General features: G+C 43.5%; 1 protein-coding gene across 12 annotated transcripts in view; it reads right to left on the bottom strand.

Moving 5' to 3' along the window:
• Window positions 1-429: 429 nt before the first annotated feature.
• Window positions 430-24,201, bottom strand: part of PPFIA2 (PTPRF interacting protein alpha 2) — a 656,694-nt gene continuing 632,922 nt past the window's right edge. For 5 of the 12 annotated variants that reach the window (XM_063927699.1, XM_063927700.1, XM_063927705.1 and 2 more), the window contains 2 exons: window positions 9,114-9,213; window positions 431-1,736 (listed from right to left, as the gene is read on the bottom strand). In XM_063927699.1, the coding sequence (XP_063783769.1) occupies window positions 9,152-9,213 (62 nt within the window). In that variant the 3' untranslated portion in view covers window positions 431-1,736; window positions 9,114-9,151. Of the gene's footprint in view, window positions 1,737-9,113; window positions 9,214-24,201 lie in introns of all 12 variants that reach the window. The other 7 variants (XM_063927696.1, XM_063927697.1, XM_063927703.1 and 4 more) reach the window with 4 other exon arrangements.

Raw genomic sequence — 24,201 nt, 5'->3', positions numbered from 1 at the left:
TTAGTTCATTTGAGCAATTCTAAAGAAGTTTCTTTAACAAAATATGCAATATTTTATTGTAAAAAAAAATGCACCAAATTGTCAGTTAAAAATAACCCAAGGGGGAAAAGTATGTGACATATATGGTATGCATTAGATTACTCTCAACACAGAACTGCTGTACAGAGCAGAATATGCTGACTGTTGTAAAACTTAATTTAATCTTCAGCTACAGTTCATATCTTTCTAGACTGCAAGCTTCATAATGCTTTGCTAAGAGAATATTTGCTTACGTAAAGGAAAAGAGAAAAAAATGCAATTTTATGGTATAGCTTAAACTACTGCAAACCTTTAGTGCCCTCTGGTGGCCATTTGTATACTCCATGTTAATCATACAAAATATCTTAAATATTCGTAGCAACTTATAAAAATCAAATAAAGAATTTGCTTTGGTTTTTTCCCTTTTTATTGACAATGGAAAGAAAAACATTTGTCACCATAAACTTCCAACTTTCATTGGTTAAAAATGGGATCTGACAATTAAATAAATGTTTATGAACGTGCAGTTATTTAATGGAATAACTAAAAGACAGTTTTGGGCGGAAGTGAGGCAGCAGAGGTTGGCAAATAGTTCAAATAATCTTAAATTCTACTTAGTAATGTCCATAGAAACTATTAAAGAAGCGGCAACGGGTTGTTACAACAAATAAAGCCACAACGGGTGATATGTCCGGTATACATATGTATTATATCTGTAGTGAGATATAACATGTATGCATAGTTTACACTGTCTTTCAGTTATTTCCTCTGAACTTCACAAGGCCATTTTGGCTAAGAGCATAACAATAAATATGTTTTCTAAAAGCGCCAGTTAGTTGAATAAAGGTATTGAGTACGTTTTGTACATAGAAAAGCCGGATGCTGAGAGGCTGTCATCTAAACCGATGAGAGAAAGCAAAATTTGTTCCCGGTATAGCAAAGTAATTTCTTGGTCCACAGGTTTAGTTATTTAATGACTTTGATTTACAAAGATTGTTTTGTTTCGATTGCTATTAACTTATGTAAACAGTTCTTTACTGGAAGAGCCGTCACAGTGCTTTTCCAAGTGTTTGACCTATAGGCGCCTTTGAAAGTTCACTCAGGCTCCACAGCCAGATTATACCAGACAGTACCAAAGGCAGGTATTCAGCTGTATCTACAGAGGCTCGTAAGGAGAAACATGTTGAGGCGTCTAACTGCTAAACATACTGACTGTTACAATCCAAAAAACTGTAAAAACAGTGAGATGGAAAGGTACAAATATTAACAATGCTATTTTGTCAGTTCTTCCCACATAGACTTCTTCAACTTTTAAGTTTTATTAAAAAAACATATTTATAACCATTTACACTTCAGAAAATAAAAGACTTACACTTTGGAAAATAAATACACATTAAATACTTAAATATTTCTAGTATATTACAAGGAAAACAGATGTAACAGAACATAAAAACAACTTTGTTCCATCCCATTAATTTGTGCACATTTAAATCTCTAAGGATCATGGATATCCTTCTTATATTGATAGTTTGTTCTCTTTTTTTTTTTTTTTTCCTTAAACTAATTATATAATTATGCAGTAAGTACATAAAAAATATCTTCACATTTTAGTTTTGTATTCAGTGCTCATTCTGTTATCCGGGCATCACCCAGGTGTTCTCTCGTGGCTGCAGCCCTCCTAGGTAGTGCACTTCAGGTAGATAGTTAAAAGAGGCCACCTGGAAGAAGAGATGAAGGAATTAGAAGCAAAGTTTTATTTAAATTTAAACTTTCCCAAATCAAAAAGGATCTTAGAATCCTCCCCAGTTGCTCATATGATTTCAGCGTTTGGTGAAATCTATGATGAATTAAGGGGGAAAATAACGATGATGACCAACTACAGATGTTGGCCAAATTATTCAGCAAAGTATGATTAATCAAATAATTTAATTTCATCTGACAGAAAAAAAAAATTGTTTTTGATTTCAAGAGCTTGCTAATTACTGAATGTTTATAGCTTGGGGATCGTTTGAATATTCTGTGATGCTCTCTATGGTAATCTTATTTCACTTTTTCTTTTGTTTGTTCTATGCCAAAAATTAGGCACTTTTTGCGCCTGTACTTTCGTCATGTGGGAATTGCAATTTTTTTTATTTGGAAAGAGTTTGATGATCGGATGCATCACAATCGTGAAGGGTGATTTCATACAAGAACCTTTTTGTTATATGACTGAACACAGTAAATACGTACTTACAGAACTCCAAGCAGCAATAGTCATTTGTTTACAATACCACCAACACCATATTTAGATATTTACATTGAATCTATTTTAGGTACAATATAGTTATGTATAAAATTAATTCTGTTTACAGTAGTTGTAACCATTTTATTTCCCTCTGCCATTTGCCCAGTGTTGAGCAGCACCAATATTAAGCTGAATAAATGGAATGGTTCATGCAATAAAAATGCAGTTAATGGTTTGTAATGAATTCATAAATCATAATCGGACTTAGTGTTCCCCCTAGGTTGAGGCAGGGGGCCGGAGTTCGGGGGCACATTGGTGCGCGGCCATGCAAAATAGGGGGTGTGGCCATGCCCCTGTCATTTTAGTGGGCGGTGCGGCCCACAGACGCTACTATAGAGGGCGTCTGTGGCCGGCGACGTCACTTTTGGGGGCGTGCCCAGAACCTCCGTCGGTGCTGGGCTTCCCCCAGCTCTCTCCCAATGCGTGAAAGGATGCCGCACGCATGCGCACGGCATCTTTACACGCTGGGAGGGCCGGAAGTAGGCGGCTGTTCTAGCAGCGCACCGCAAAAGGGGCAGGGCGGGTTTTGCCTTCTAAAAAACAGGCAGGGCGCGGCGCCCTGCTAAAACAGCCTAGAGTGAACACTAGGGGTGATGCTATGGCACTTACGTTTTTGGTAATATTACCATTTATTTATTAACAAAAAATGTTTCAAATGTTTTATTTTTTTATGCCTTTATTTATTTTAAAATATACTTCAGTTTAGAGATCTGGTCATTTCTAGCACCATAGTATCACATTTTAATGCCAGAACCAAAATTGGCTTATTGGTAATCAGTAAGTATCCAATTTCCGTTATTATTTCTATGAAATTACCATAAGTCACTTTGGACAATTTTCCACCACTGTCCGCTGGAAAAGGGGAATCCAAAGTGCAACAGTACCATAAGTGAATTACATCCATTAAACCAGTTTGTCTATAACTCCTCATACAAATGTGTCCTTGTTTAGATGTGCTCTCGTACTGGCATAAATGTTGCAAGCCTGTATTGTATATTTGCAAAATCAATTCAGGTATCTAGACGGGAAGCGGGATGTGTTTTTGTTAGACTCTATTGCTTCCTGTTAATTCCCACGCATGGTATGCATGCTATATTGCCAGCTGTGTAGGCTGTGATGTTGTCCTCAATTTGTGTATCCCTTTAAGTGTGAATGTTTTTTCTTAATGGTTACTTGTAGTCCTAAAAATCTGAGGTCCTAGAGCAGTTCTGATACTCTGAAAACTTCAAAAGCAAATTGTGATTAATTATACATATGAGCAGCTTTACGAATTCTCTCTTTCAATCGACTTTGTGCTGAGAAAAATTTGCAAGCACTGAAGGGTCAAATCTTTGCAATTTACAATACATTATATATAATCTATATGGCACTATTACTATACTATTACTATATACACTATTACTATATACACTATTCTGTCACTAAGCTGTGCTATGATATGTAACACACTGACCTCTTTAGAATACATAAGTAAATGGCAGCTACCGGGCAGATAGTGAGAACTCGTATACTGGCCTTCCAGTGGTTGCACTGTGTAGTGCAGTTTAGAGAATGGACAGTAACACTGTATCCATCACTGTGCTGCAAGACAGAGTGGGCTTTGGTGTGATTTCAGCAAGCTAAATGAGGACACAGCTGTACATTGTATTGTTATTTCAATCTTCTTTCTCTATTTGGTATACACCTTCATTGTAACAATGTGAATATTGAGGTTAGAACATTTGTTTGGGGTTTCTGCACACTTGTAGATTCAGGCTTCACCAACAGAAACTGGACACATTTTCCACTTGCCATAGGTGAGGGCATTTTACACATGTATACTATTGAGCTGAACATTATGCCCACTCCCATATGAATGATACTGACTACAGGGGGTTACTCACGGAGCGATCGCTGCTTAAAATCTAAGCAATCTGACTAGATTGCTTAGATTTTAAGCAGTGATCTCTCCGTGTGTACCCCTCACAGCTATAGCGATGCGCAGCCCTGCGCATCGCTATCGCTGGTGCTAGATTGGCCTGCTGGGTGAAATGAGCGCCCCGCCGCTCCCCCCGCACGCTCAGCAGACATCGCGCTGTTCAGAGCGGGGGGAGAGATGCGTGCTAAGCAGTTCGCTCAGCGCACATCTCTCCCACATCTGCCCGTGAGTACTGGCCTTACCTCATAACAATATCATGTTTTGCCTCATCAGTGTGTATACTTATTGCTGATAACACAATCTATGCTATCAGAGCTGATATTGGGCATATTGAGTGGTTAACACCAGTGTTCTGTTATAATAAAAAATACACTGCTCAAAAAAAAAAAGGGAACACTTGGAACAACACAATGTAACTCCAAGTCAATCACACTTCTGTGAAATCAAACTGTCCACTTAGGAAGCAACACTGATTGACAATCAATTTCACATGCTGTTGTGCAAATGGAATAGACAACAGGTGGAAATTATAGGCAATTAGCAAGACACCCCCAATAAAGGAGTTGTTCTGCAGGTGGTGACCACAGACCGCTTCTCAGCTCCTATGCTTTCTGGCTGATGTTTTTGGTCACTTTTGAAAGCTGGTGGTGCTTTCACTCTAGTGGTAGCATGAGACGGAGTCTACAACCCACACAAGTGGCTCAGGTAGTGCAGCTCATCCAGGATGGCACATCAATGCGAGCTGTGGCAAGAAGGTTTGCTGTGTCTGTCAGCGTAGTGGCCAGAGCATGGAGGCACTACCAGTAGACAGGCCAGTACATCAGGAGATGTGTAGGAGGGCAACAACCCAGCAGCAGGACCGCTACCTCCGCCTTTGTGCAAGGAGGAACAAGGGGAGCACTGCCAGAGCCCTGCAAAACGAGCTGCAGCAAGCCACAAATGTGCATGTGTCTACTCAAACAATCAGAAACAGACTCCATGAGGGTGGTATGAGGGCCCGACGTCCACAGGTGGGGGTTGTGCTTTACAGCCCAACACCGTGCAGGACGTTTGGCATTTGCCAGAGAACACCAAGATTGGCAAATTCGCCACTGGCGCCCTGTGCTCTTCACAGATGAAAGCAGGTTCTCACTGAGCACATGTGACAGACGTGACAGAGTCTGGAGACGCCAAGGAGAACGTTCTGCTGCCTGCAACTTCCTCCAGCATGACCGGTTTGGCAGTGGGTCAGTAATATTGTGGGGTGGCATTTTTGGGGGGCCACACAGCCCTCCATGTGCTCGCCAGAGGTAGCCTGACTGCCATTAGGTACCGAGATGAGATCCTCAGACCCCTTGTGAGACCATATGTTGGTTCGGTTGGCCCTGGGTTTCTCCTAATGCAAGACAATGCTAGACCTCATGTGGCTGGAGTGTGTCAGCAGTTCCTGCAAGACGAAGGCATTGATGCTATGGACTGGCCCGCCCATTCCCCAGACCTGAATACAATTGAGTACATCTGGGACATCATATCTCGCTCCATCCACCAACGCCACGTTGCACCACAGACTGTCCAGGAGTTGGCGGATGCTTTAATCCAGGTCTGGGAGGAGATCCCTCAGGAGACCATCCGCCACCTCATCAGGAGCATGCCCAGGAATTGTAGGGAGGTCATACAGGCACGTGGAGGCCACACACACTACTGAGCCTCATTTTGACTTGTTTTAAGGACATTACATCAAAGTTGGATCAGCCTGTAGTGTGTTTTTCCACTTTAATTTTGAGTGTGACTCCAAATCCAGACCTCCATGCGTTAATAAATTTGATTTCCATTGATAATTTTTGTGTGATTTTGTTGTCAGCGCATTCAACTATGTAAAGAACAAAGTATTTAATAAGAATATTTCATTCATTCAGATCTAGGATGTGTTATTTTAGTGTTCCCTTTATTTTTTTGAGCAGTGTAATTTGGATCCTTATCAGGCAAACTGGTCATAAGTTAAAAAAATTTAAATCTGAAAGTGTTGTCTCATGGTTATGGTTTGGAACCCAACAATATAGCACACCTTGAAATCAGGGATGGCCTTTTTTTAAAAAAGATTAAAACCAGGGACATGCAATGAGGTAAATGTCTGAGGAGGCACTGGCTAGTACCGGAGCCAGTTTTACACACAATATATGAGCCCATGGGTGAATGTGGGCTTTATACACAGGTGCAGCAGTATATACTGCTGGAAATTTGTTGAGTTTTGATCCGAGATGTGCAGAAAAGATAGGCACCTGTCATAGACTTTTTACTCCAGAGTTTTGGCTATAAAAATGATTAGAGTAATACAAAGAAGATATTTTTTAACATATTCTTTGTAATTTTTATATACTTTATAAAGTCAAAACTCTGACACAAACGTTAGTATGACAGGAAAGGCTCTGCCTCACCCACCGCACGTCACTGATAAAACGCCGCCTACAGTTAAGTATATGAAGTACAGTACACATACAGCATTTTCTCCCTCTGCAGGCAAACTAATGTAAACACTTAGGCCCTCATTCCGAGTTGATCGCTCGCTAGCTGCTTTTTGCAGCAGTGCAAACGCTAAGCCGCCTCCCTCTGGGAGTGTATCTTAGCTTAGCAGAAGTGCGAACGAAAGGTTAGCAGAACAGTGCAGATATTTTTTCATGCAGTTTCTGAGTAGCTGCAGACCTACTCCTACCTTGCGATCACTTCAGTCTATTTAGTTCCTGCGTTCGGCCAGCCACTCCCCCGTTTCCCCAGGCACGCCTGCGTTTTTATCTGACATGCCTGCGTTTTTTAGCACACTCCAGGAAAACGGTCAGTTACCTCCCAGATACACCCACTTCCTGTCAATCACTCACCGATCAACAAAGCAACTGAAAAGAGTCGCTCGGGCTTGTGTGAAACTGCATAGTTTTTTGTGAAAGTACGTCGCGCGTGCGCACTGCGCCCCATACGCATGCGCAGAAATGCAGATTTTTAGCCTGTTCGCTGCGCTGCGAACAACGGCAGCTAGCGATCAACTCGGAATGACCCCCTTAGAACCACATGCAGTGTGGCTCATTCTGACAAACTAGGATAATCTCTATCTGTAGTACACAGCAGATTAACACACTGTGCTTGATACCGAGTTGAGAGGAAAGCAAAACAGAGCAAGTAACTTTGCACCTGGACAAAAAATGTTGCACTGTAAGGGGAGCTAATACATTTTAAAAAATGTCTGCATGCAGGGTAAATACTGCCTGCTTTTGCATGTAGCCCACAAATGCTGGACAACTTTATTTATACACTGCATTTTAGATTTGAGTTTGGACATACCCCTCACAAATCTAAATCTCTGCACATTTTACATCTGCCCCACCTGCAGTGCAACATGGTTTTGCCATGGTGCAGTTACTTGCTCTTTCTTTCTTACTTTACTCCCACATCAGAATCAGGCCCACAGCGAGGAAGTAAAAATGATCAGGACTGATGTACAGTATAAAAACAACAAAGTAGGACATTGCTGACTATCTAGTATAGAACTGACTCGGTAAAAGGCCTAATTCATGTTTGTAAGGAATTGCACAGCCGCAAGTAAGTGGATGTGTAATTAAAATGCAAATGCAGCAGATGGCGTCTGTAGAAGATCTCACACATGCATGCAGGAGGCATCTGAGGACGCAGCCTCAGATTACCATTGCAACGTTTCCAGGCACCAGTCATCCTGCATAAGCTGAAGCTCACTCTGGCTAGCCGCCAGATCCAGACACTTGGGTCCAGTAAGTCTGTGCCCGATGACACAGATCCTGAACCTGTCATGCTTACAAAATGGGGGTGACGCGCCTTCTGGTTTGAAGAACAGTGCTGCAGCACATTTCATGCTGCGGCCGAGAGCGATATCGCAAGAGCTGTTCTGCACAAGTGCAGAATGGGTGTTGCGCCTGCGCAGCTCCATAACCATTGGATTTATACGTGAATCATTAGGTTTACGCACAAATCTGAATTCCGCCCAAAAAATCTCAGCCGGCCTGTGAGATCTTAAGCTTGATGCACATTTCGTCCAAGTATGTCTAATTACTGTTGTACATATTGGGGTGGGCACTGTTGTGCACAGACTGAATACATACTGTAGTATTAGTAGGGGATGTGTTAGGCGGGTGTGGATCATTAGGTCGACAATATTTAGGTCGATCACTATCGGTCGACAGTCACTAGGTCGACAGGGTCAGAAGGTCGACATGTTCTAGGTCGACAGGTCGACATGAGTTTTTTAATGGTTTTTTGGTGTTGTTTTCTTCGTAGAGTGACCGGGAACCCCAATTAGTGCACTGTTTCGCTCGCCATGCTTCGGGCAAGATGCTTCGCTCGGCACAGATTACCGTTCCAATCATAGTCCACGTGGATCGTTAAGTATGAAAAAGTAAAAAAATATTTTTCTTACTCATGTCGACCTTTTGACCTGTCGACCTATAACATGTCGACCTTCTGACCCTGTCGACCGAAACATTGTCGATCTTCAGACCGGATCCCGTGTTAGGCATGCAGTACACACGACCTTATACTCAAGGGCCCTGTGTACATGCCGCAGCCATGGTGCTCAATAATATTCAAAATCAAACACAAGCAGTACATTCCTCTGATGGGTCGGTTACTGCTTTGTAACAAATAATGAAATGAAAGGGTAAACATGAACACTGAATATTAAGTATAAAGGTTCTTTCATGAAAAAATATTATTTTTTTTGCTTATTTGATGTTCTGTTAAGGATCTCAAAGATGGGTCATCAACTGAAACACAAAACAGTCTTTGGATAATACATGTGTACATATATGAACACGTGATACATTTATAAACCTCACTTTTTCATTATTTTATTTTCTCTAAGAAAGAAAATTGTGCAAAACATAAAGGAATACTTACTGCAACTCAGTGCTTTGCTCTTATTGTTTTTAGTTTTGTCAACATGAGTATGTCCGGACTGTGGAGCTGTCTACTCTCTGCATTCCTGAAGGGGCAGCTGCTAATAAAATACAAGTGTTTCTTTAGTTACTGGACAGAAATCAATTTTAGTATATTTAGAGTTTCTGTTTAGTGGATAATTCCACTTTTTAAAGGCTAAAGAAATTAAGCCCCCCCTCCCCCCCTGTGCTTAATGGTTAATTTGCCGTGAAACCCTCTTCTGCCCGTATGATATTTGTGTTTGCCACATCATAACCCCTCCTAAGCCCACAGACAAATAGTAAGAACAGCTGAAATTTTCAGCATCAATATTTACACAACTTGGATTTTCAAATGATGGAGCGGCAATGTACTATCCTTCCACTGCTCAAGCACTTGACGATGTAGCAGCAGTCTCTTCCCATCAACTCTTCCTGTTTTGTTTTTTTAGTGGTGCCCGATTTTATCAAGGATCCCTCGAGTAGACCATTTAAGGTGTGGGGTAGTTAATTTACAAAACAGAGCTTTTAATTGCCCTTTCCGTTGGTTCCCAAAATCCGTCCTGAAGGCACCTCAACAGGCCATGTTTTAAGGAACTCCATGTCAGAGCACAGGTAGGTATATAAAAATGAATGAGGTACTAATTAAGTCACCTGTGTTCAACCTGGATATTCTTAAAACCTGGATTGTTATGGTGCTCTGAGGACAAAGTTTGGGAATCGCTACTTAAACCAAAAATGCTGCATCAAGTTTCAGGATGTTATAGTAGAAAAGTTTAAAGAAATATACATAGCAAATGGTACATTTTCAGATATTAAAAGATTAGTCTACCTTTCGATATTATTATTATATTTTTTTAAATCTAAAATCTATTTAGTAAATACAAACCCATACATCATTAACTTCTGTGGGAGCAGAAATGATCGTAGTTCTCTGCATACTGCCTAATTCCAACAGTCCATTATCTGCCTAATGCAGTGGTTCCCAAACTTTTTTGAGTCATGGTGCCCTAGAGCACAGGTTCTCAAACTCGGTCCTCAGGACCCCACACAGTTTGTGTTTTGCAGGTCACCTGTAGATTTTTAAAATGTGACAGTTGGTGATACACAGTGCACCTGCTGGGTGACATGGAAAACGTGAACCGTGTGGGGTCCTGAGGACCGAGTTTGAGAACCACTGCCCTAGAGTATCAGAATTTTTTTCACAGCACCCCTAGGCCAAAATGTTTCTTATTGAGAAATTTAGAAATAAATATTAAATTAAGTAAATTGTGTTTATATGTCATCCTTAGGCTCATGTAGTGAGGGACAAAATTTGCTTCTGTTTGTTCACATAAGAACGATTGGCAGCCACCAGCACTGTTTTTGCCTATTACAATGACCATAACTAATTTGACTTGGTCCTGGACCACCAATCCAACGCACCCCCGCAGGTGTCCTGAGGCACTTAGTTTGAGAACCACTGCTGTATGTCATAATGCGAATTGGGTGTTAAAGATAATATGTTATAAACTGGTCTCCGTTTTAAGATTATTCTGAGTAATCCTTTAAGTGGTTTCTGCCCGACTTGCAAAAATGTTACCCACCAAGTTTGGACTTTGGATGTTGTAGTTGTGCTAATAAAACCAAGCATCTATTCTGGGGCACCCAGACAAAACTAAGCCAGAGAGATGCTTAAGAGGTCTATTCAATGCCTGTCGGATACGACAGTTCAGTATTCATTTAGCGGGCATTACCAACAGGTTTTGACCGTTTTCGGCAATGCTGATCCGACTTTTTTCTTATTTTTTTAAGTCGGATCATCATTGTCGAAAACGGGCCAAAAACCTGTCCGAATTGGCCGCTAATTCGACAAAACACGTGGATCTGCGGCTAATCTACCGATCCACGTGTTTTCCGACAAGTCGAAAAAACGGCAAGTCATTTGAATAGGTCTAATCCTGATTCGACCTAAAAAAGTTGGCAACTGCCGTCTTTCCGACTTGACAGCAATTCCGACTTCAATTGAATAGACCCATATGTCTACATGGATACCAATGATAATGTCAAGCCTGCTGACATGAGGCAACATTCCAAAGCCTGGTTTCATAATGTGTTTGAGAAAGAGATCACAAAATGACTTCATATGCGTCCCAATTAATTTCTATAAAGTTTTTTTTTTTTGAGAAATTTAGAAAGAAATATTAAGTAAATTGTTTATATGTCATCCTTAGGTTCAGTTATGTGTTGACAGACAATATTTTTTTATGTTTCTCCACATATTTTAAGATTGACAGCCATCAGCACTGATTTTGCCTTTTACACTGACCATAAATACATTGAATTGGTCCAGGACCTCCCACCCAGGGGACCCTTGCAAGTGCCCTGAGGCACCCAGTTTGAGAATCAATGTCCTATACAATAAAATATCATACACTGCTTATTACCACAAACGGACTAATATTTATTTTCCTGATCAGTGGATACTGTGTGGCACAATGTGTACTGGCAGCCCTACAATGTGACATCATGTAAACTAGGGCACTATTATCAGGCATAAAATTACAACTGCTGCATTGGGACGGGCCCTTTCAATATGTTGCTAATGGGCCCACAAAGTTCTGGTTACACCCCTGACTTAACGATAGGGTTGTAGATTGGGTTTACTGTAACTTTAAAATGTAAGCCCCCGCAACCTTATCATGCTAGTATTCTTTAGGTGCCTCATGGTGTTGGGCACGTTTTGGGAGGTATTATTTGTAACTTTTGTTTTGCTATATAGTTAGATGCTGTGTGCTGCTTGTAGCAGTGCACAGTCTGAGTGCAGCAGCTGCGTGCGATGGGCTGCTGCTGGCGGGGACCTCCTACAGCGCTCCAGTCTCTCTGCAGGCTGCCTGGACCCAGGGACAGTGCATGCCCTCACCCTTTTAGAGTGTACCGCATGGACAGCTTTCTAATCGAAGTGTGCCACAGGCAGGCCGGCTGGCTGTTAGGGCAGTCTTAAGTGCTTTCCTCTCATGAGGGAGTAGCACATCAGCCCAGTGCAGCCATGGAGTCAGGGTGGAGTCTACAGCTGCTGGTCTCCACTTCTTCTACATTGGTGGTATAATCCTTCTTGCTGCGCAGCATTCAGAAGGGAAAGTGAAACTCCCTCTTCTGGACCTTGCAGACTGTGAGCGTGGCTAGTGCAAGTCTCTCCTCAGCTCCTCTCTGCAGCTTTTAACCTCAGGAAGCCAAAATATTTAATCATCTATTATTGCCTAAGTTGTTCTAGGGAATTGGCAATAGCTCAGTGACCTGCGACATTCATTTCTGTGTTTAGGAATTTGCCTTGTGTCCGCTATACATAGGCCATGTGGATACTCTGACAGACAAAGCCAAACTCATTAAAGGAAAAAGTGCTGCTATGACTTTGTGTTTCACTTGTGCCCAGTGTAATATTAAATTACTGTGTGGATAGGTGGACTCTGAGGCGTTATGTGCAGACTGTCAGACCAGATCTAGTGCCACGCAGGTGTCCGAGACCACTGCATCTTCCCTTGCAGAGCTGGCGTGGGCACAGGCTGTGGGAGCAGACTGTGATTTGGTGAAGCTACAGTGTGAAATCAGGCTAGGGCAGCTGTTGAGCCTGCTTCCTCTATGCGTGGCTCAGAGTCTCCTGCTCCTGGCAGGGCGACTGCACACTCTTTTGATCCACCCGGGCTCCGTACCATGGAGCATACGGAGTCATGATTCCAAAAAGTTTCCTCTTATTGGAATGCTTTTTTGAGAGTACTCAACTGTGCATGGCACATATGAGTCTTCCTCCTTCCAGGCCTCTGTTAGAAGTTACGGATTCAGAGGAGGAGGACAAACTTACTGAGGTTGGTGTTGTCCCGGAAGGTGAGGCCCTAGAGTCTTCTTCAAGTCTCGGTGTGGACAGTTTAGATGTGAACTCCCAAGCGGTGGCTGGGGGACCATTCATGTGTCTGCGCAAGAAGGTTGTTTCTTTTCCATCCTCTGGATCAGTCAGTCTGGTCACAAGTTGGAGGGCGGGAACTCCAATTCAAAGACTGTTGGGTGGAGTCATCTTCAGACACCTGGGTGCTGGGCATCATTTCCATCAAGGTCATACCTTATTTGGCCAATCTTCTTGTGAAGGCCAAATCAGCTTCACAGTTACAATAGCACATAGAGTGCACAGTTAAAGTTCTTCAGGATCATGGTTGGATCCTGAATTTCGAGAAGTCTCATCCAATACCTTGCCAATGCCCTCAGTTTCCGTGGGTGCTCTTCAACGCCTCTCTCCAGTAAAAATTTCTTGTCAGAGAGCCGAATTCAGCATGGATCGTAGAAGTGCAAAAAATCACACATCTACGATCCATTACATTGACATGCTGGGAGACGCCCAGCACAGGGCAAGTCCATCCCACATGCTGTATCCAAACACCCCGCCCCTACACACACACACACCCACATGCAAAAGCATTGCATGGCAGTGATGCTTTTGCATGTTTAGGGTAGACCTCTGCCTACGCAGCCTAGCTGCTAAGGCAGACTGCTACATGCCATGTTTCAGGCTTCTGTGGTCCACCCGCAATCGATCAGGACACGCCACTGCAATGCCCCTTAAACACCACCGCGACGACCCCTTCTGCCCCTCGAGCTGATTGACAGGGCCTTTGTCTGTCAATCAGGCAGAGGCATTCGCTGATGTGAGATGCCGTCACATCTCAGTGTGTGCATGCGCAGTGCGGCTTCTGCATGTGCGCACACTTCACAGGGCATGAACATGCGAACGCTGCCGCAGCAGCATTCCATGCTGAATCAGGCCCAGAGTCCAAAGCACATACACTAGAGAACTTTGTCATGATGATACTGCAGTATCTCGTCCATCTTGTTGTGCATGAAGTTCTCCACCTTTGGATCCAGACTTCCTGAATAGTCTCACACGCGGGAATTAGAAGGAAGGGATGCTCAGCATCCCTCTCATCTCATTGTCTTGTTCTGTCCGACAGCACTTGTTAATCTCTCCATTGGTGGCTAGTGTCTGATCATCTCCTACACAGACGACTCTTTGTCATTGTAACCACAGATGCAAGGCTCCTCGGACGGGGTGCTGTGACTGCATCTTTGGCTCCAAGGCATCTAATCACCATCGGAGATGGCTCTGCCGATCAATGTGCTTGAGCTCAGAGCCATCTTTTTAGCTCTCTTGGGGGCCCAGTACGCCCTGGCTGGCCTGCCAGTTTGTGTTCAGTCTGACAATGCCATGGCAGTGGCATATGTAAATCATCAGGGAGGCAAAAAGAGTGTGGCAGAGGCATCCCAAATACTGACCTGGGCAGAGTCCTTAGTTCCGCCCCTCTCAGCGGTGTTCAAATCGGGAGTAGACAATTGGCAAGCAGACTTCCTCTGAACCATGTTTCTACCTGGGGAGTGGTCTGCCAGTCCAGAGGTTTCCCAACAGTTGGTTTGGAATTGAGGCCTTCCGCAGGTGGATCTTATGGCCTTGCCACAACTTCAAGGTTCCACAGTTTTGTGCTTTCACAGTTCCGTGGGATTTTCATCTAACGTATCTGTTTCCACCGACCCCAAAGAAAAGAAGGGTTCACACCTCCAAGTTTTGCCTTTCGCTGTGTTTTGAGGCTGGTTCTTTATTTCTTTGAAAGTACACATTTCAGCCCTTTCTATTTATTTCCAGCAGTGTTTGGCTCTCCTTCCAGAGGTTCGAACCTTTTTACAGGGAGTAGTCTGGAGTCAACCAATGTTTTGTCTACCGCTAGTACCGTGGGATCTTAATTTGTTCATATTAGCTCTCAACTGAGCCTTTAGATCTTCAGTTCATTACTTGGAAGCTGGTCTTCCTTATGGCTATTGCTTCAGCCCAGCGTGTTTCCAAGTTAGGGGCTCATCTTGCAAGCCGCCTTTTCTCATCTTCCATGATTATAGAGCTGTTCTCTGTATGATTCCTGTGTTCCAGCTGAAAGTTGTTTCATCTTTTCACTTAAACCAGGAAATTGTCTTTCCTTCTTGGGCGAGTTCCCGGGACGATCTAGCTTAAATAATCATAGTTTGAGCTCTGCGGATTTACTTGGACAAGACATACAGATACTCTTGCTTGTTTATTATGACGCACATAAACGTGGTTGTCCATCTACAAAGCAGACCATTGCTTTTGATCTGCTCAATCATCACTTGAGCCTGTCCCAGTGTGGGGTGACCGGCAGGCACTGGACTGGGTGTCAGCGTATTCAACTACTGTAGGGCAGTGGCAACCTCCTGGGCAAAACAACACGGGGCTGCGGTGGATACCGTTTTCATGTTTTTGCCTCTGGCGACTCCCATTTTGGGCGTACAGTTATTCAGTCAGGCAGCCTAAGCGTTCCCTTCTCTAGTGGTGGCTGTTAAGCGTCCCATGGTCTAGTGTCCCACCGGGATCCGGTCTGAAGATCGACAGTGTCTAGGTCGACAATGTTTAGGTCGACCACTATAGGTCGACAGTCACTAGGTCGACATGGATGGAAGGTCGACAGGGTTTCTAGGTCGACATGTGCTAGGTCGACAGGTCTAAAGGTCGACATGAGTTTTTCACATTTTTTTATTTTTTTATTTTTTCATACTTAACGATCCACGTGGACTACGATTGGAACGGTAAAGTGTGCCGAGCGAAGCGGTAGCGGAGCGAAGGCACCATGCCCGAAGCATGGCGAGCGAAGCGTGCCATGCGAGGGGACGCGGTGCACTAATTTGGGATCCCGGTCACTTTACGAAGAAAACGACACACAAAAAAAAAATCCTCATGTCGACTTTTAGACCTGTCGACCTAGAAACCCTGTCGACCTTCCATCCATGTCGACCTTGTGACTGTCGACCTATAGTGGTCGACCTAAACATTGTCGACCTAGACACTGTCGATAAAACTAACCACACCCGTCCCACCAGCCCTGCTCTTTTCTCTTAAGCAGGCTGTGGGGCACTGCGTTCCCTCCCTCGCGTCATGCAGAGTTTTGGTTCTTGACTATCTTTTCCCTACTGGTTTAATTGTTCTAACCATTTCGCTGGGTTACTGCTACTCCTTGCTGGACTCTTTTAAGGAAGCAGTGGCGTGATGGGGTTTGAGGAGCTTACATTTTAAAGTAGTACCAAAATGCAGCCAAACCTGCAATCCTATGGTCCAGTGTCCCATAGCCTGCTTCAGAAAAAAAGCTTCAATAGTAAGTGACAGAAAAAAGAGGACACCAAAAAATAGTATATTAATGTATAATTTAACTGAACATGAAATCGGCATCCTTGATTCCAAAGTATTCCTGAACTCAACATTTTTTCGGCATCATGCTCACTGATATTGGTTTGCGATCAAACATCAGTAAAAATGCATTTACATTTTGTATTTTAGTATTTGTATTCATGCACAGGTGGTCCCTTTAGGTTGTTTAGGTTTCTCAATGTGTTTAAGTGGATGTAAGTGACTGGAGCGAGCAATGCTTGGAAAAACCGTCAGATTCCCCAACATGAATAGTGTCCATGGACATATTTGAAGGAACGGTTTTAATTTTTAGACCTGCTTACAAATGTTCGAGTAGTGTTAACCCACCAATGAGTTTCAGACTAAAGTCATCTTGCTATTATTTGTTAGCCGCAGAACAATATATGAGAATGCTGGGAGTTATTCTGTTGGTATGGTAAAGGGCTATGCTATTAAGGTTATGCAGGTTCCCAATAAAAAAATGGAAGGATGACACGGTTAAAATATTGTTGTGTTGATCTATTGAATGTCAAACTAAATACCACACCCCTATTGTGACCTTAAATGAGATTGTAACTTTTGTGTATTGAACACATCCAAATGTGTAGGATATTCTGCAGTATATTCCATAAAATAATTTTTAAATTGATGCCAGCTATGTAAAATATGCAGTTTTGACCTTTGCGTCTATGCTATAGAATGAACCTGCGCTCCTAATCCATCTGTGGAATGTCTTAATATAAAGTTGTCCGGAACCAGCTTAAGCGGATATGTCCAGCTTCAAAGGCAAATAGCATAGCTAGGCAAACAAGTTTCAGTGCGACACTTCAAGTAAAGATATTGTTTAGTAAGGTGTGTGAAAGGTCAGATGTCTGGTCCAGAAACTGTAACGTCATCTGAGGTAAATGATAGAGAGCAGCTGCCAGCAAGAAGAGACGGCTGTCTTTACAAGAGGTAGTAGAATGTGGGCTTATGGAGCTCACTTCTGTCTCCTACTGTTATGTACTGTATGTAGTATGGGATATTTAACCTTTTCTGGAACAATTTTGTTGTTTCTTTGAGAAATTTATGTTTGATATAGAAAGTTTGTTTTTAAGGCTCTCTCCCCTACAGGCGATACCATCCTCTAGAGCAGTGGTTCTCAAACTCGGTCCTCAGGACCCCACACAGTGCATGTTTTGCAGGTAACCCAGCAAGTGCACAGGTGTATTAATTACTCACTGACACATTGTAAAAGATCCACAGGTGGAGCTAATTATTTCACTTGCGATTCTGTGCGGAGACCTGCAAAACATGCACTGTGTGGGGTCCTGAGGACCGAGTTTGAGAACCTGTGCTCTAGAGCAGTGTTTACCAAATGGGGTCTACTGGGAAACCTAACAGTGCATGTTTGACACTAGCTGGCCCTGACCACTGACTTGCCAAGTGCTAATTATGCCATCATCATGGGATGGACACACTCCACCTGAAATCTAAACATTTGAGACCCCCCCCCCCCCCCCCTCTGCAAATGGTTTGCCCATGTTCTTTGTCCTGCGCAAGGAATGCTGATTAGATTGGTGTTTACAAACAATGCTCTGATCATTTCTGTAATTATTTGTGAGGTGTTTCGCTCCAGCACCAAGCGTGCACAACTACACTTCTGGAGATCTTGCGTTCCACTAAGAGATGGGATTGAAATGGTGAAACCAAAGCTTTCCTTCTGATGTTCAATTGTTTTTGCAAATGATGGCGAGTTTGTAATGTTAACTCACCATTCATGGTCTTTGTCCGATGCTTTGTCACTGACTACTGCCTGGCTCTAAGTATGTTAAGTTCAGGATGTGAAAATACCCTTGCGTTAACCACCAAAGCATAATACATTATGGTCCTGGGTCTGAGTAGGTCTCATCTCTCGCAATCTTCACAAGATTGAGCAATAATTTGCTACTGCTTAAAAAAAAAAAAAAAAAATCAGAAAACCCAGACTGCGCTCGTGTTATTCTGAGTTTATGTACTACAAGGGTCAGCACAGACGGTATCAGAAATGGAGCGTCAAAGTAATGGGCATTCCTGTCCAGTACATGGAAGATATATGTGTATTAAAAACATTAACCACTTCATGGCAAAAGTATTTCATAGTGTAAGTGAAACTATTAGAGGTGTATATGTACACATGTGTCCCATTGAAGCCTGTGTAAAATTACCCCCATGGCGTGATATTCCCGCAATGCACCACCAGAAAACCTTCCTAATGCAAACATTCGTGGGCACGTGCGTACGCTGACCGAGCTTATATCTACGGGTGTTGGGAGCATATCCTCCCGCTACCTGTCCTAAGTGAGAGCCGCCGAGTTTCTTTCTCTATGAATGGCAGCAGGAGCCTCTTACTCCTGCTACCTACTAATGTATGCTAGTTTTTTAAAGCATTCGTGGGCCGCATGCGTACACATGTTCCTGCAAACGCCACGCCATGCTGGGAAGCCTTACCTGCAATGCATTTGCATTGCAGGCAAGGCTGTAACGGGACATATTTGTAGGTTATTTGGGACTCTGACTGATTTTACATATATTGAAGCTCATTCGGGTGTGGTTGTTCCTGCTGCCGCCGTTGCTATCTTTTTTCCGTATGCAATTGCGATTATATGCTAATATGGGCAAAAGCTAACCTGAGCATAGGGACCCCTCCTTCTATCACATAATTTCTGTCAGACGGCACACAATTGCTGAAACATCGGTACCATCGTCGCAAATTGGGTCATGCAGCAGAGTCTGAGTGCCTCTGTAGACGGGAAGGCTGAGTTGCTGTTCCGGGATGCAGAGGGATCTCCAGTAGCAAGTAAGATCGCACCTGCTAATTTATGCATCCCAGAAAACGCCCTCTGAACGGCCATAAAATGCCTACGTTTATCTGACCACTCCCATTCCCACCCCAAAATGATGTCTTCCTGTCACTCACTTTGCGACTCATTCTTCAGTGTGATCGCAAATCACTCGCTCTGCATGCACACTGCAGCTCAGACGTACAGATGTGTCCTCTTACTATTGCTATTACATATTCTGTATCTGCATCCAAAGTGCTATGATACAGCGTTTTAACAGTCACACACAGAAGATAGGCATGCTGCTTATCATTTTAATCAGTAGAATCTGCTCATGCGTCCTCTTGCATGACTTTACGACTAAGACGCATTTTTGGAAAATTCACAAAAAGATGTTCGGCGCTACAGAGTCACGCGGCACACACTTGTTATGTGTAACACGACTTGTAGTGCACAGAGCAAAGACTTAAGAGGACACATCTGTAAGCGCAGTAAGAAAACATCGACCGATGTGTGTACAATAGCCGTTTGCACACATACCGGTGTACAATAGCCGTATATGAATGAGCCTCATTGATCAGTCGCATGTCCACGATATGTTATTAGGTGAACAGGCTAAATCTGCTAAAACCTATCCTGAATACAGATTAGACACTCATGACCAGATCTATTTGTTTTTATCGAGCACAACCCTATTGGAATAAGCTTAGACTTATATATGCATCTTATGCATTCTGATCATCTGGTTATCCTCCTACAGTATCTTTGCAGTGTGCCCATATGGAAATGTGATGTGTTTGGGGTTTCTTAATTGATTAATATTAATTTCTGTTCTCAGGCACATTAATCTATACAGTATACTCAAGCCCAATGACACCAAAAAGTCACCAGTAAGTAAGCACTTGACATTAACAAACACTCCGGCAACAGTACTTTCAATTCAGGTAACTAATAATAGTCTATTAACTGATGTTTTAGACTTACATAGAAAGATAGACTGTGCCTTAGTAATTGAGCCAGAAATATATACAAATCTGCCAGTTAAATATCTACTTTTAATAATCACATATGTGAAAAATATACAAAACTATTCACGTTAATAATAGGCACACAGATAATGCACATTCCATTAATATACATAGGGGTAAATTTACTAAGATTGGTGTTCTATTTAAGATGGGATGTTGCCTATAGCAACCAATCATATTCCAGGTATTATTTTCTAGAAGGTGCTAGATAAATGAGAAGTAGTATCTGATTGGTTACTATGGGCAACATCTCATCTTAAATAGAACCCCCATCTTAGAAAATTTACCACATAGTGCTCAAAAATAATAAATACACTGTATATAATCAGTATTTAATATCTAATCAAATGTTGTTAACTAATAAAGGCATTCAATAGGGGAAAAAGTATCAAAGCTTGGACAGTAATAAAGTGGACAGAGAGAAAGTACCAACCAATCAGCTCCTAGATGTCCTTTTTTCAAACACAGCCTGTAACATGGCAGTTAGGAGCCGATTGGTTGGTACATTGGAATAGATTTATTGATCATTATGGGAGGGAAGCGGTATCAGCGCATGTTATGTGCGTTGATACTGCTTCCACCCCACGTATTACAGCAGTGTGTTTGCTCAGTGACAGGGGTGCTATCTTTTAGATTGCCCTGCATATCAGCATGCTATGTATGAATGGTCAGTGGCACTGCAGCTAGTGATTTCAACAGCTGCAGGTCTCGATGCCCTATCTCCACAGCAGGGACAGCACTGTCCCTGCTGTGGCTGGTACCGGCTCCGGGCTGCATGTGAGATCTTGCGTGAGTAGCGCTGGAGACGGCCGGGCAGGGAGACTCAGCACATAGCTGATGCGCTGTTTGCTGAGATGGGCATCGCCGGCAGGCGTTTTCACTCCCCTTGCCCCGACAGACAGGATGATGATCTTGTCAATGTAGCTTCCTGCTTTGCCTCATTAATGAGGCGAAGCAGGAAGTGCTATAACTGCACTATCCGTGCTACTATAATACATCTGCCCTTTTATCTCTCTCCAAGCTGTAAAAAAAGCTGCCTCTTAATGCTCAATATAGCCTTTGCACTGAATTGTAATAAATGTAATGTTAGTCCAGTAGTGTAATAAATTGTGCATCTCATGGCTCCTGATACTGAGAAAGTAATCTTCCCTTACTGGTGCAGATCACGAGTCACATGCATACTGGCTATTGACAGACATAAAGGGAGAATCTCCTATAGTCGTCGTTGTATAAGTTCTGATGTGGAACATTTGCATTAGGAACAGATTGTGATGAGAGTAAGGTGAGAATCAATTAAACATCCTCACCCTAGCAGTCCGTAACTGATTTGAAGCAAGCTGGTTTCATCAAACATGAGGGGAGGGGTCCTGGGGTGCACACCGGTAATGAGAGGTGCGACCCTGCGGAGACCTTTCAGAAGAACTGCATACAAAGAAAAAGGTTGCAGGTGCACAATTCAAACATTACCAATTTATTAATAATAATTATTGCAATAAAATTTTGCATTTTAAGCGAGGTTCTTCGCATAGTTATGGCCATAAGTAACGACTTGCCCACCGCGTCCAGGTGACCTCATTAGTCGGGCAAGTCCCTAACATTTTGGGGGGTACAAATTTAGGGTGCGGGACCCCCCATTCATTTTGGGGGTCCCGCACCCTAGATTTGTACCCCCCAAAATGTTAGGGACTTGCCCGACTAATGAGGTCACCTGGACGCGGTGGGCAAGCCGTTACTTATGGCCATAACTATGCGAAGAACCTCGCTTAAAATGCAAAATTTTATTGCAATTATTATTATTAATAAATTGGTAATGTTTGAATTGTGCACCTGCAACCTTTTTCTTTGTATGCAGTTCATCAAACATGAACAGGCTCACTCCCACTGCAATCCGTTCCGTCTTGTGGCTGTTCCACTGTAGGCTTTCCCCTTAAATGGAGCACACCACAATCTGCTGAGCTAAAGCACCTTTCTCTGGTTTACATGTCAGAAAAATGATAACCTGGCCAGCAGACTATAATCAGACATATTACCCAATTAGGGAAACCCCAAATACATTTGCATATGGACACACATCAAAAATAAAGGGTGCATCTGAGTATCAACATGCATAAGGCTGTCTGTCCTTAGTCTGCCCTTCAGTCACTAGTGGAGATGCGACTTAAATGTGTACAGATGCGTCCTCATGCATCTAGCCTCAATATGCCATGCAGCGCAAGTTGCCTGGCATAAGTGAGCCGCCAGGTCCCGTGCAAGTCTGCTAACGTCGGGTGACTTTTTTTTGCCAAAAATGCTTTTTTAGTCGCAATGAATTTGATATTACACTTGTATATTGTGTGTGACTAAGTCTGTATCCAGAGTAGTGAAAAAGCTGCGGCCAGGGCCGGCTCAAGCATTAGGAAGCTTTAGGCAGCTGCCTAGGGCGCCAGGATCTGGAGGGGTACCTCTGAGTCTGCTCATCACAAAATTAAGGCTGCGTTTGAAAGAAACATCCTTGTTGTACTTAATGCAAGTGGTGGCTGTGGACCATATACGTCACTCTTTTATCTGAAGGGCTGGAAAGTGGGTATTGGTGGTGGTTGGGGGCAGTATGCTGAAGTTTTGCCTGGGGTGCCGAGAAACCTTGCACCGGTCGTGGCTGCTACATTGTACCACTTTGTGTACAGAGGGGGTCATTCTGACCCGTTCGCATGCAGCCGTTCTTCGCTGCGGTGCGAACGGGTCGGGACTGCGGCGCACGCGCATCGTTGCCCGGCAACAGCGCAGAAAGTGATCGCAGCGGCGATCGCATGAAGACTGACAGGTGGGAGGCGCTCCGGGGCAGATACTCACCGTTTTCAAGGCGTGGTGAGGCAGATCCAGGCGTTTGGAGAGCGGATGTCTAATGTCAATCCCGGGACCTTCGTCGCTGGAACCGTCGCACAGGGTAAGTTACTCTTACCCTGGTCTTGTTTTGCAGGAAACTTTTTTAGCATAGCAGGGCTGCACAAGCAATCGCAGCCCTGCTATGCTAAAATACACTCCCCCATAGGCAGCATCAAGTTGATCGCATTAGTAGCAAAAAGTTGCAACGTGCGATCAACTCAGAATGAGGGCCAGATTCAGAGACTCTGTCACACACAATGGGTTCACTACGGCTGGCCGGCGGTCGGGCTCCCGGCGACCAGCATCCCGGCGCCGGGAGCCCGACCGCCGGCTTACCGACAGCTTGGCGAGCGCAAATGAGCCCCTTGCGGGCTCGCTGCGCTCACCACGCTACGGGCACGGTGGCGCGCCACACTATTTTATTCTCCCTCTATGGGGGTCGTGGACCCCCACGAGGGAAAATAAGTGTCGGTATGCCGGCTGTCGGGCTCCCGGCGCCGGTATACTGAGCGCCGGGAGGCCGACCGCCGGCAAACAGAAGACCACCCACACACAATATACAATGTCATATCAAATTACTGAGCACAGTCTCCTCATGCATTCTAGTCACATTGTGTTGTGACTAAGACACATTTTTGGCAACAAAAAGATGCTGGAAACTAGATGATTTTCACGCGACCAGTAGTGCCTGCAGCAAACGTACATCTGAATGACTCGTCTGTAGTTGACTGGTTTCTGCGCATGTGCAGAGCAAAAACACAATCTAAGCTCCGCTAATGGACTATGATAATAATAGAGGAGTTACACAGAAGACCAATGAGAACTGTCCATAACCATAATGGACCTTATTTAAACTAACCACACTATTATTCACTGATTACCATTGTCCATGATGAAAACTCTCCAGAAATGACCAGCGTTGGATTACACACATTTAGCAGCAATAAAAAATTTTTTAACTGAAAGACGTCATTATACCACTCAACTGGGCGCAGATAGAGCTACAGTATACAGAAATTAACAGTACTGCCTTCACATCAACAATAAGACTTGAGAGATACGTCTGCGTTCTGGAGTAGAATGTGGGAGGCGCTGCTGCACCTCCATCTTAGAAGGTACCTGGGAGCAAAACACATACTGCCAGCTCTCCAGAGTAGCAACTGGAAACACCAC

This window comes from Pseudophryne corroboree, chromosome 6 (genome assembly GCF_028390025.1).
Source record: "Pseudophryne corroboree isolate aPseCor3 chromosome 6, aPseCor3.hap2, whole genome shotgun sequence".
In the NCBI taxonomy this organism is placed as follows: domain Eukaryota; kingdom Metazoa; phylum Chordata; class Amphibia; order Anura; family Myobatrachidae; genus Pseudophryne; species Pseudophryne corroboree.
Note: the sequence above shows the minus strand (reverse complement) of the source record. Positions and strands in the feature narration are given on the sequence as shown.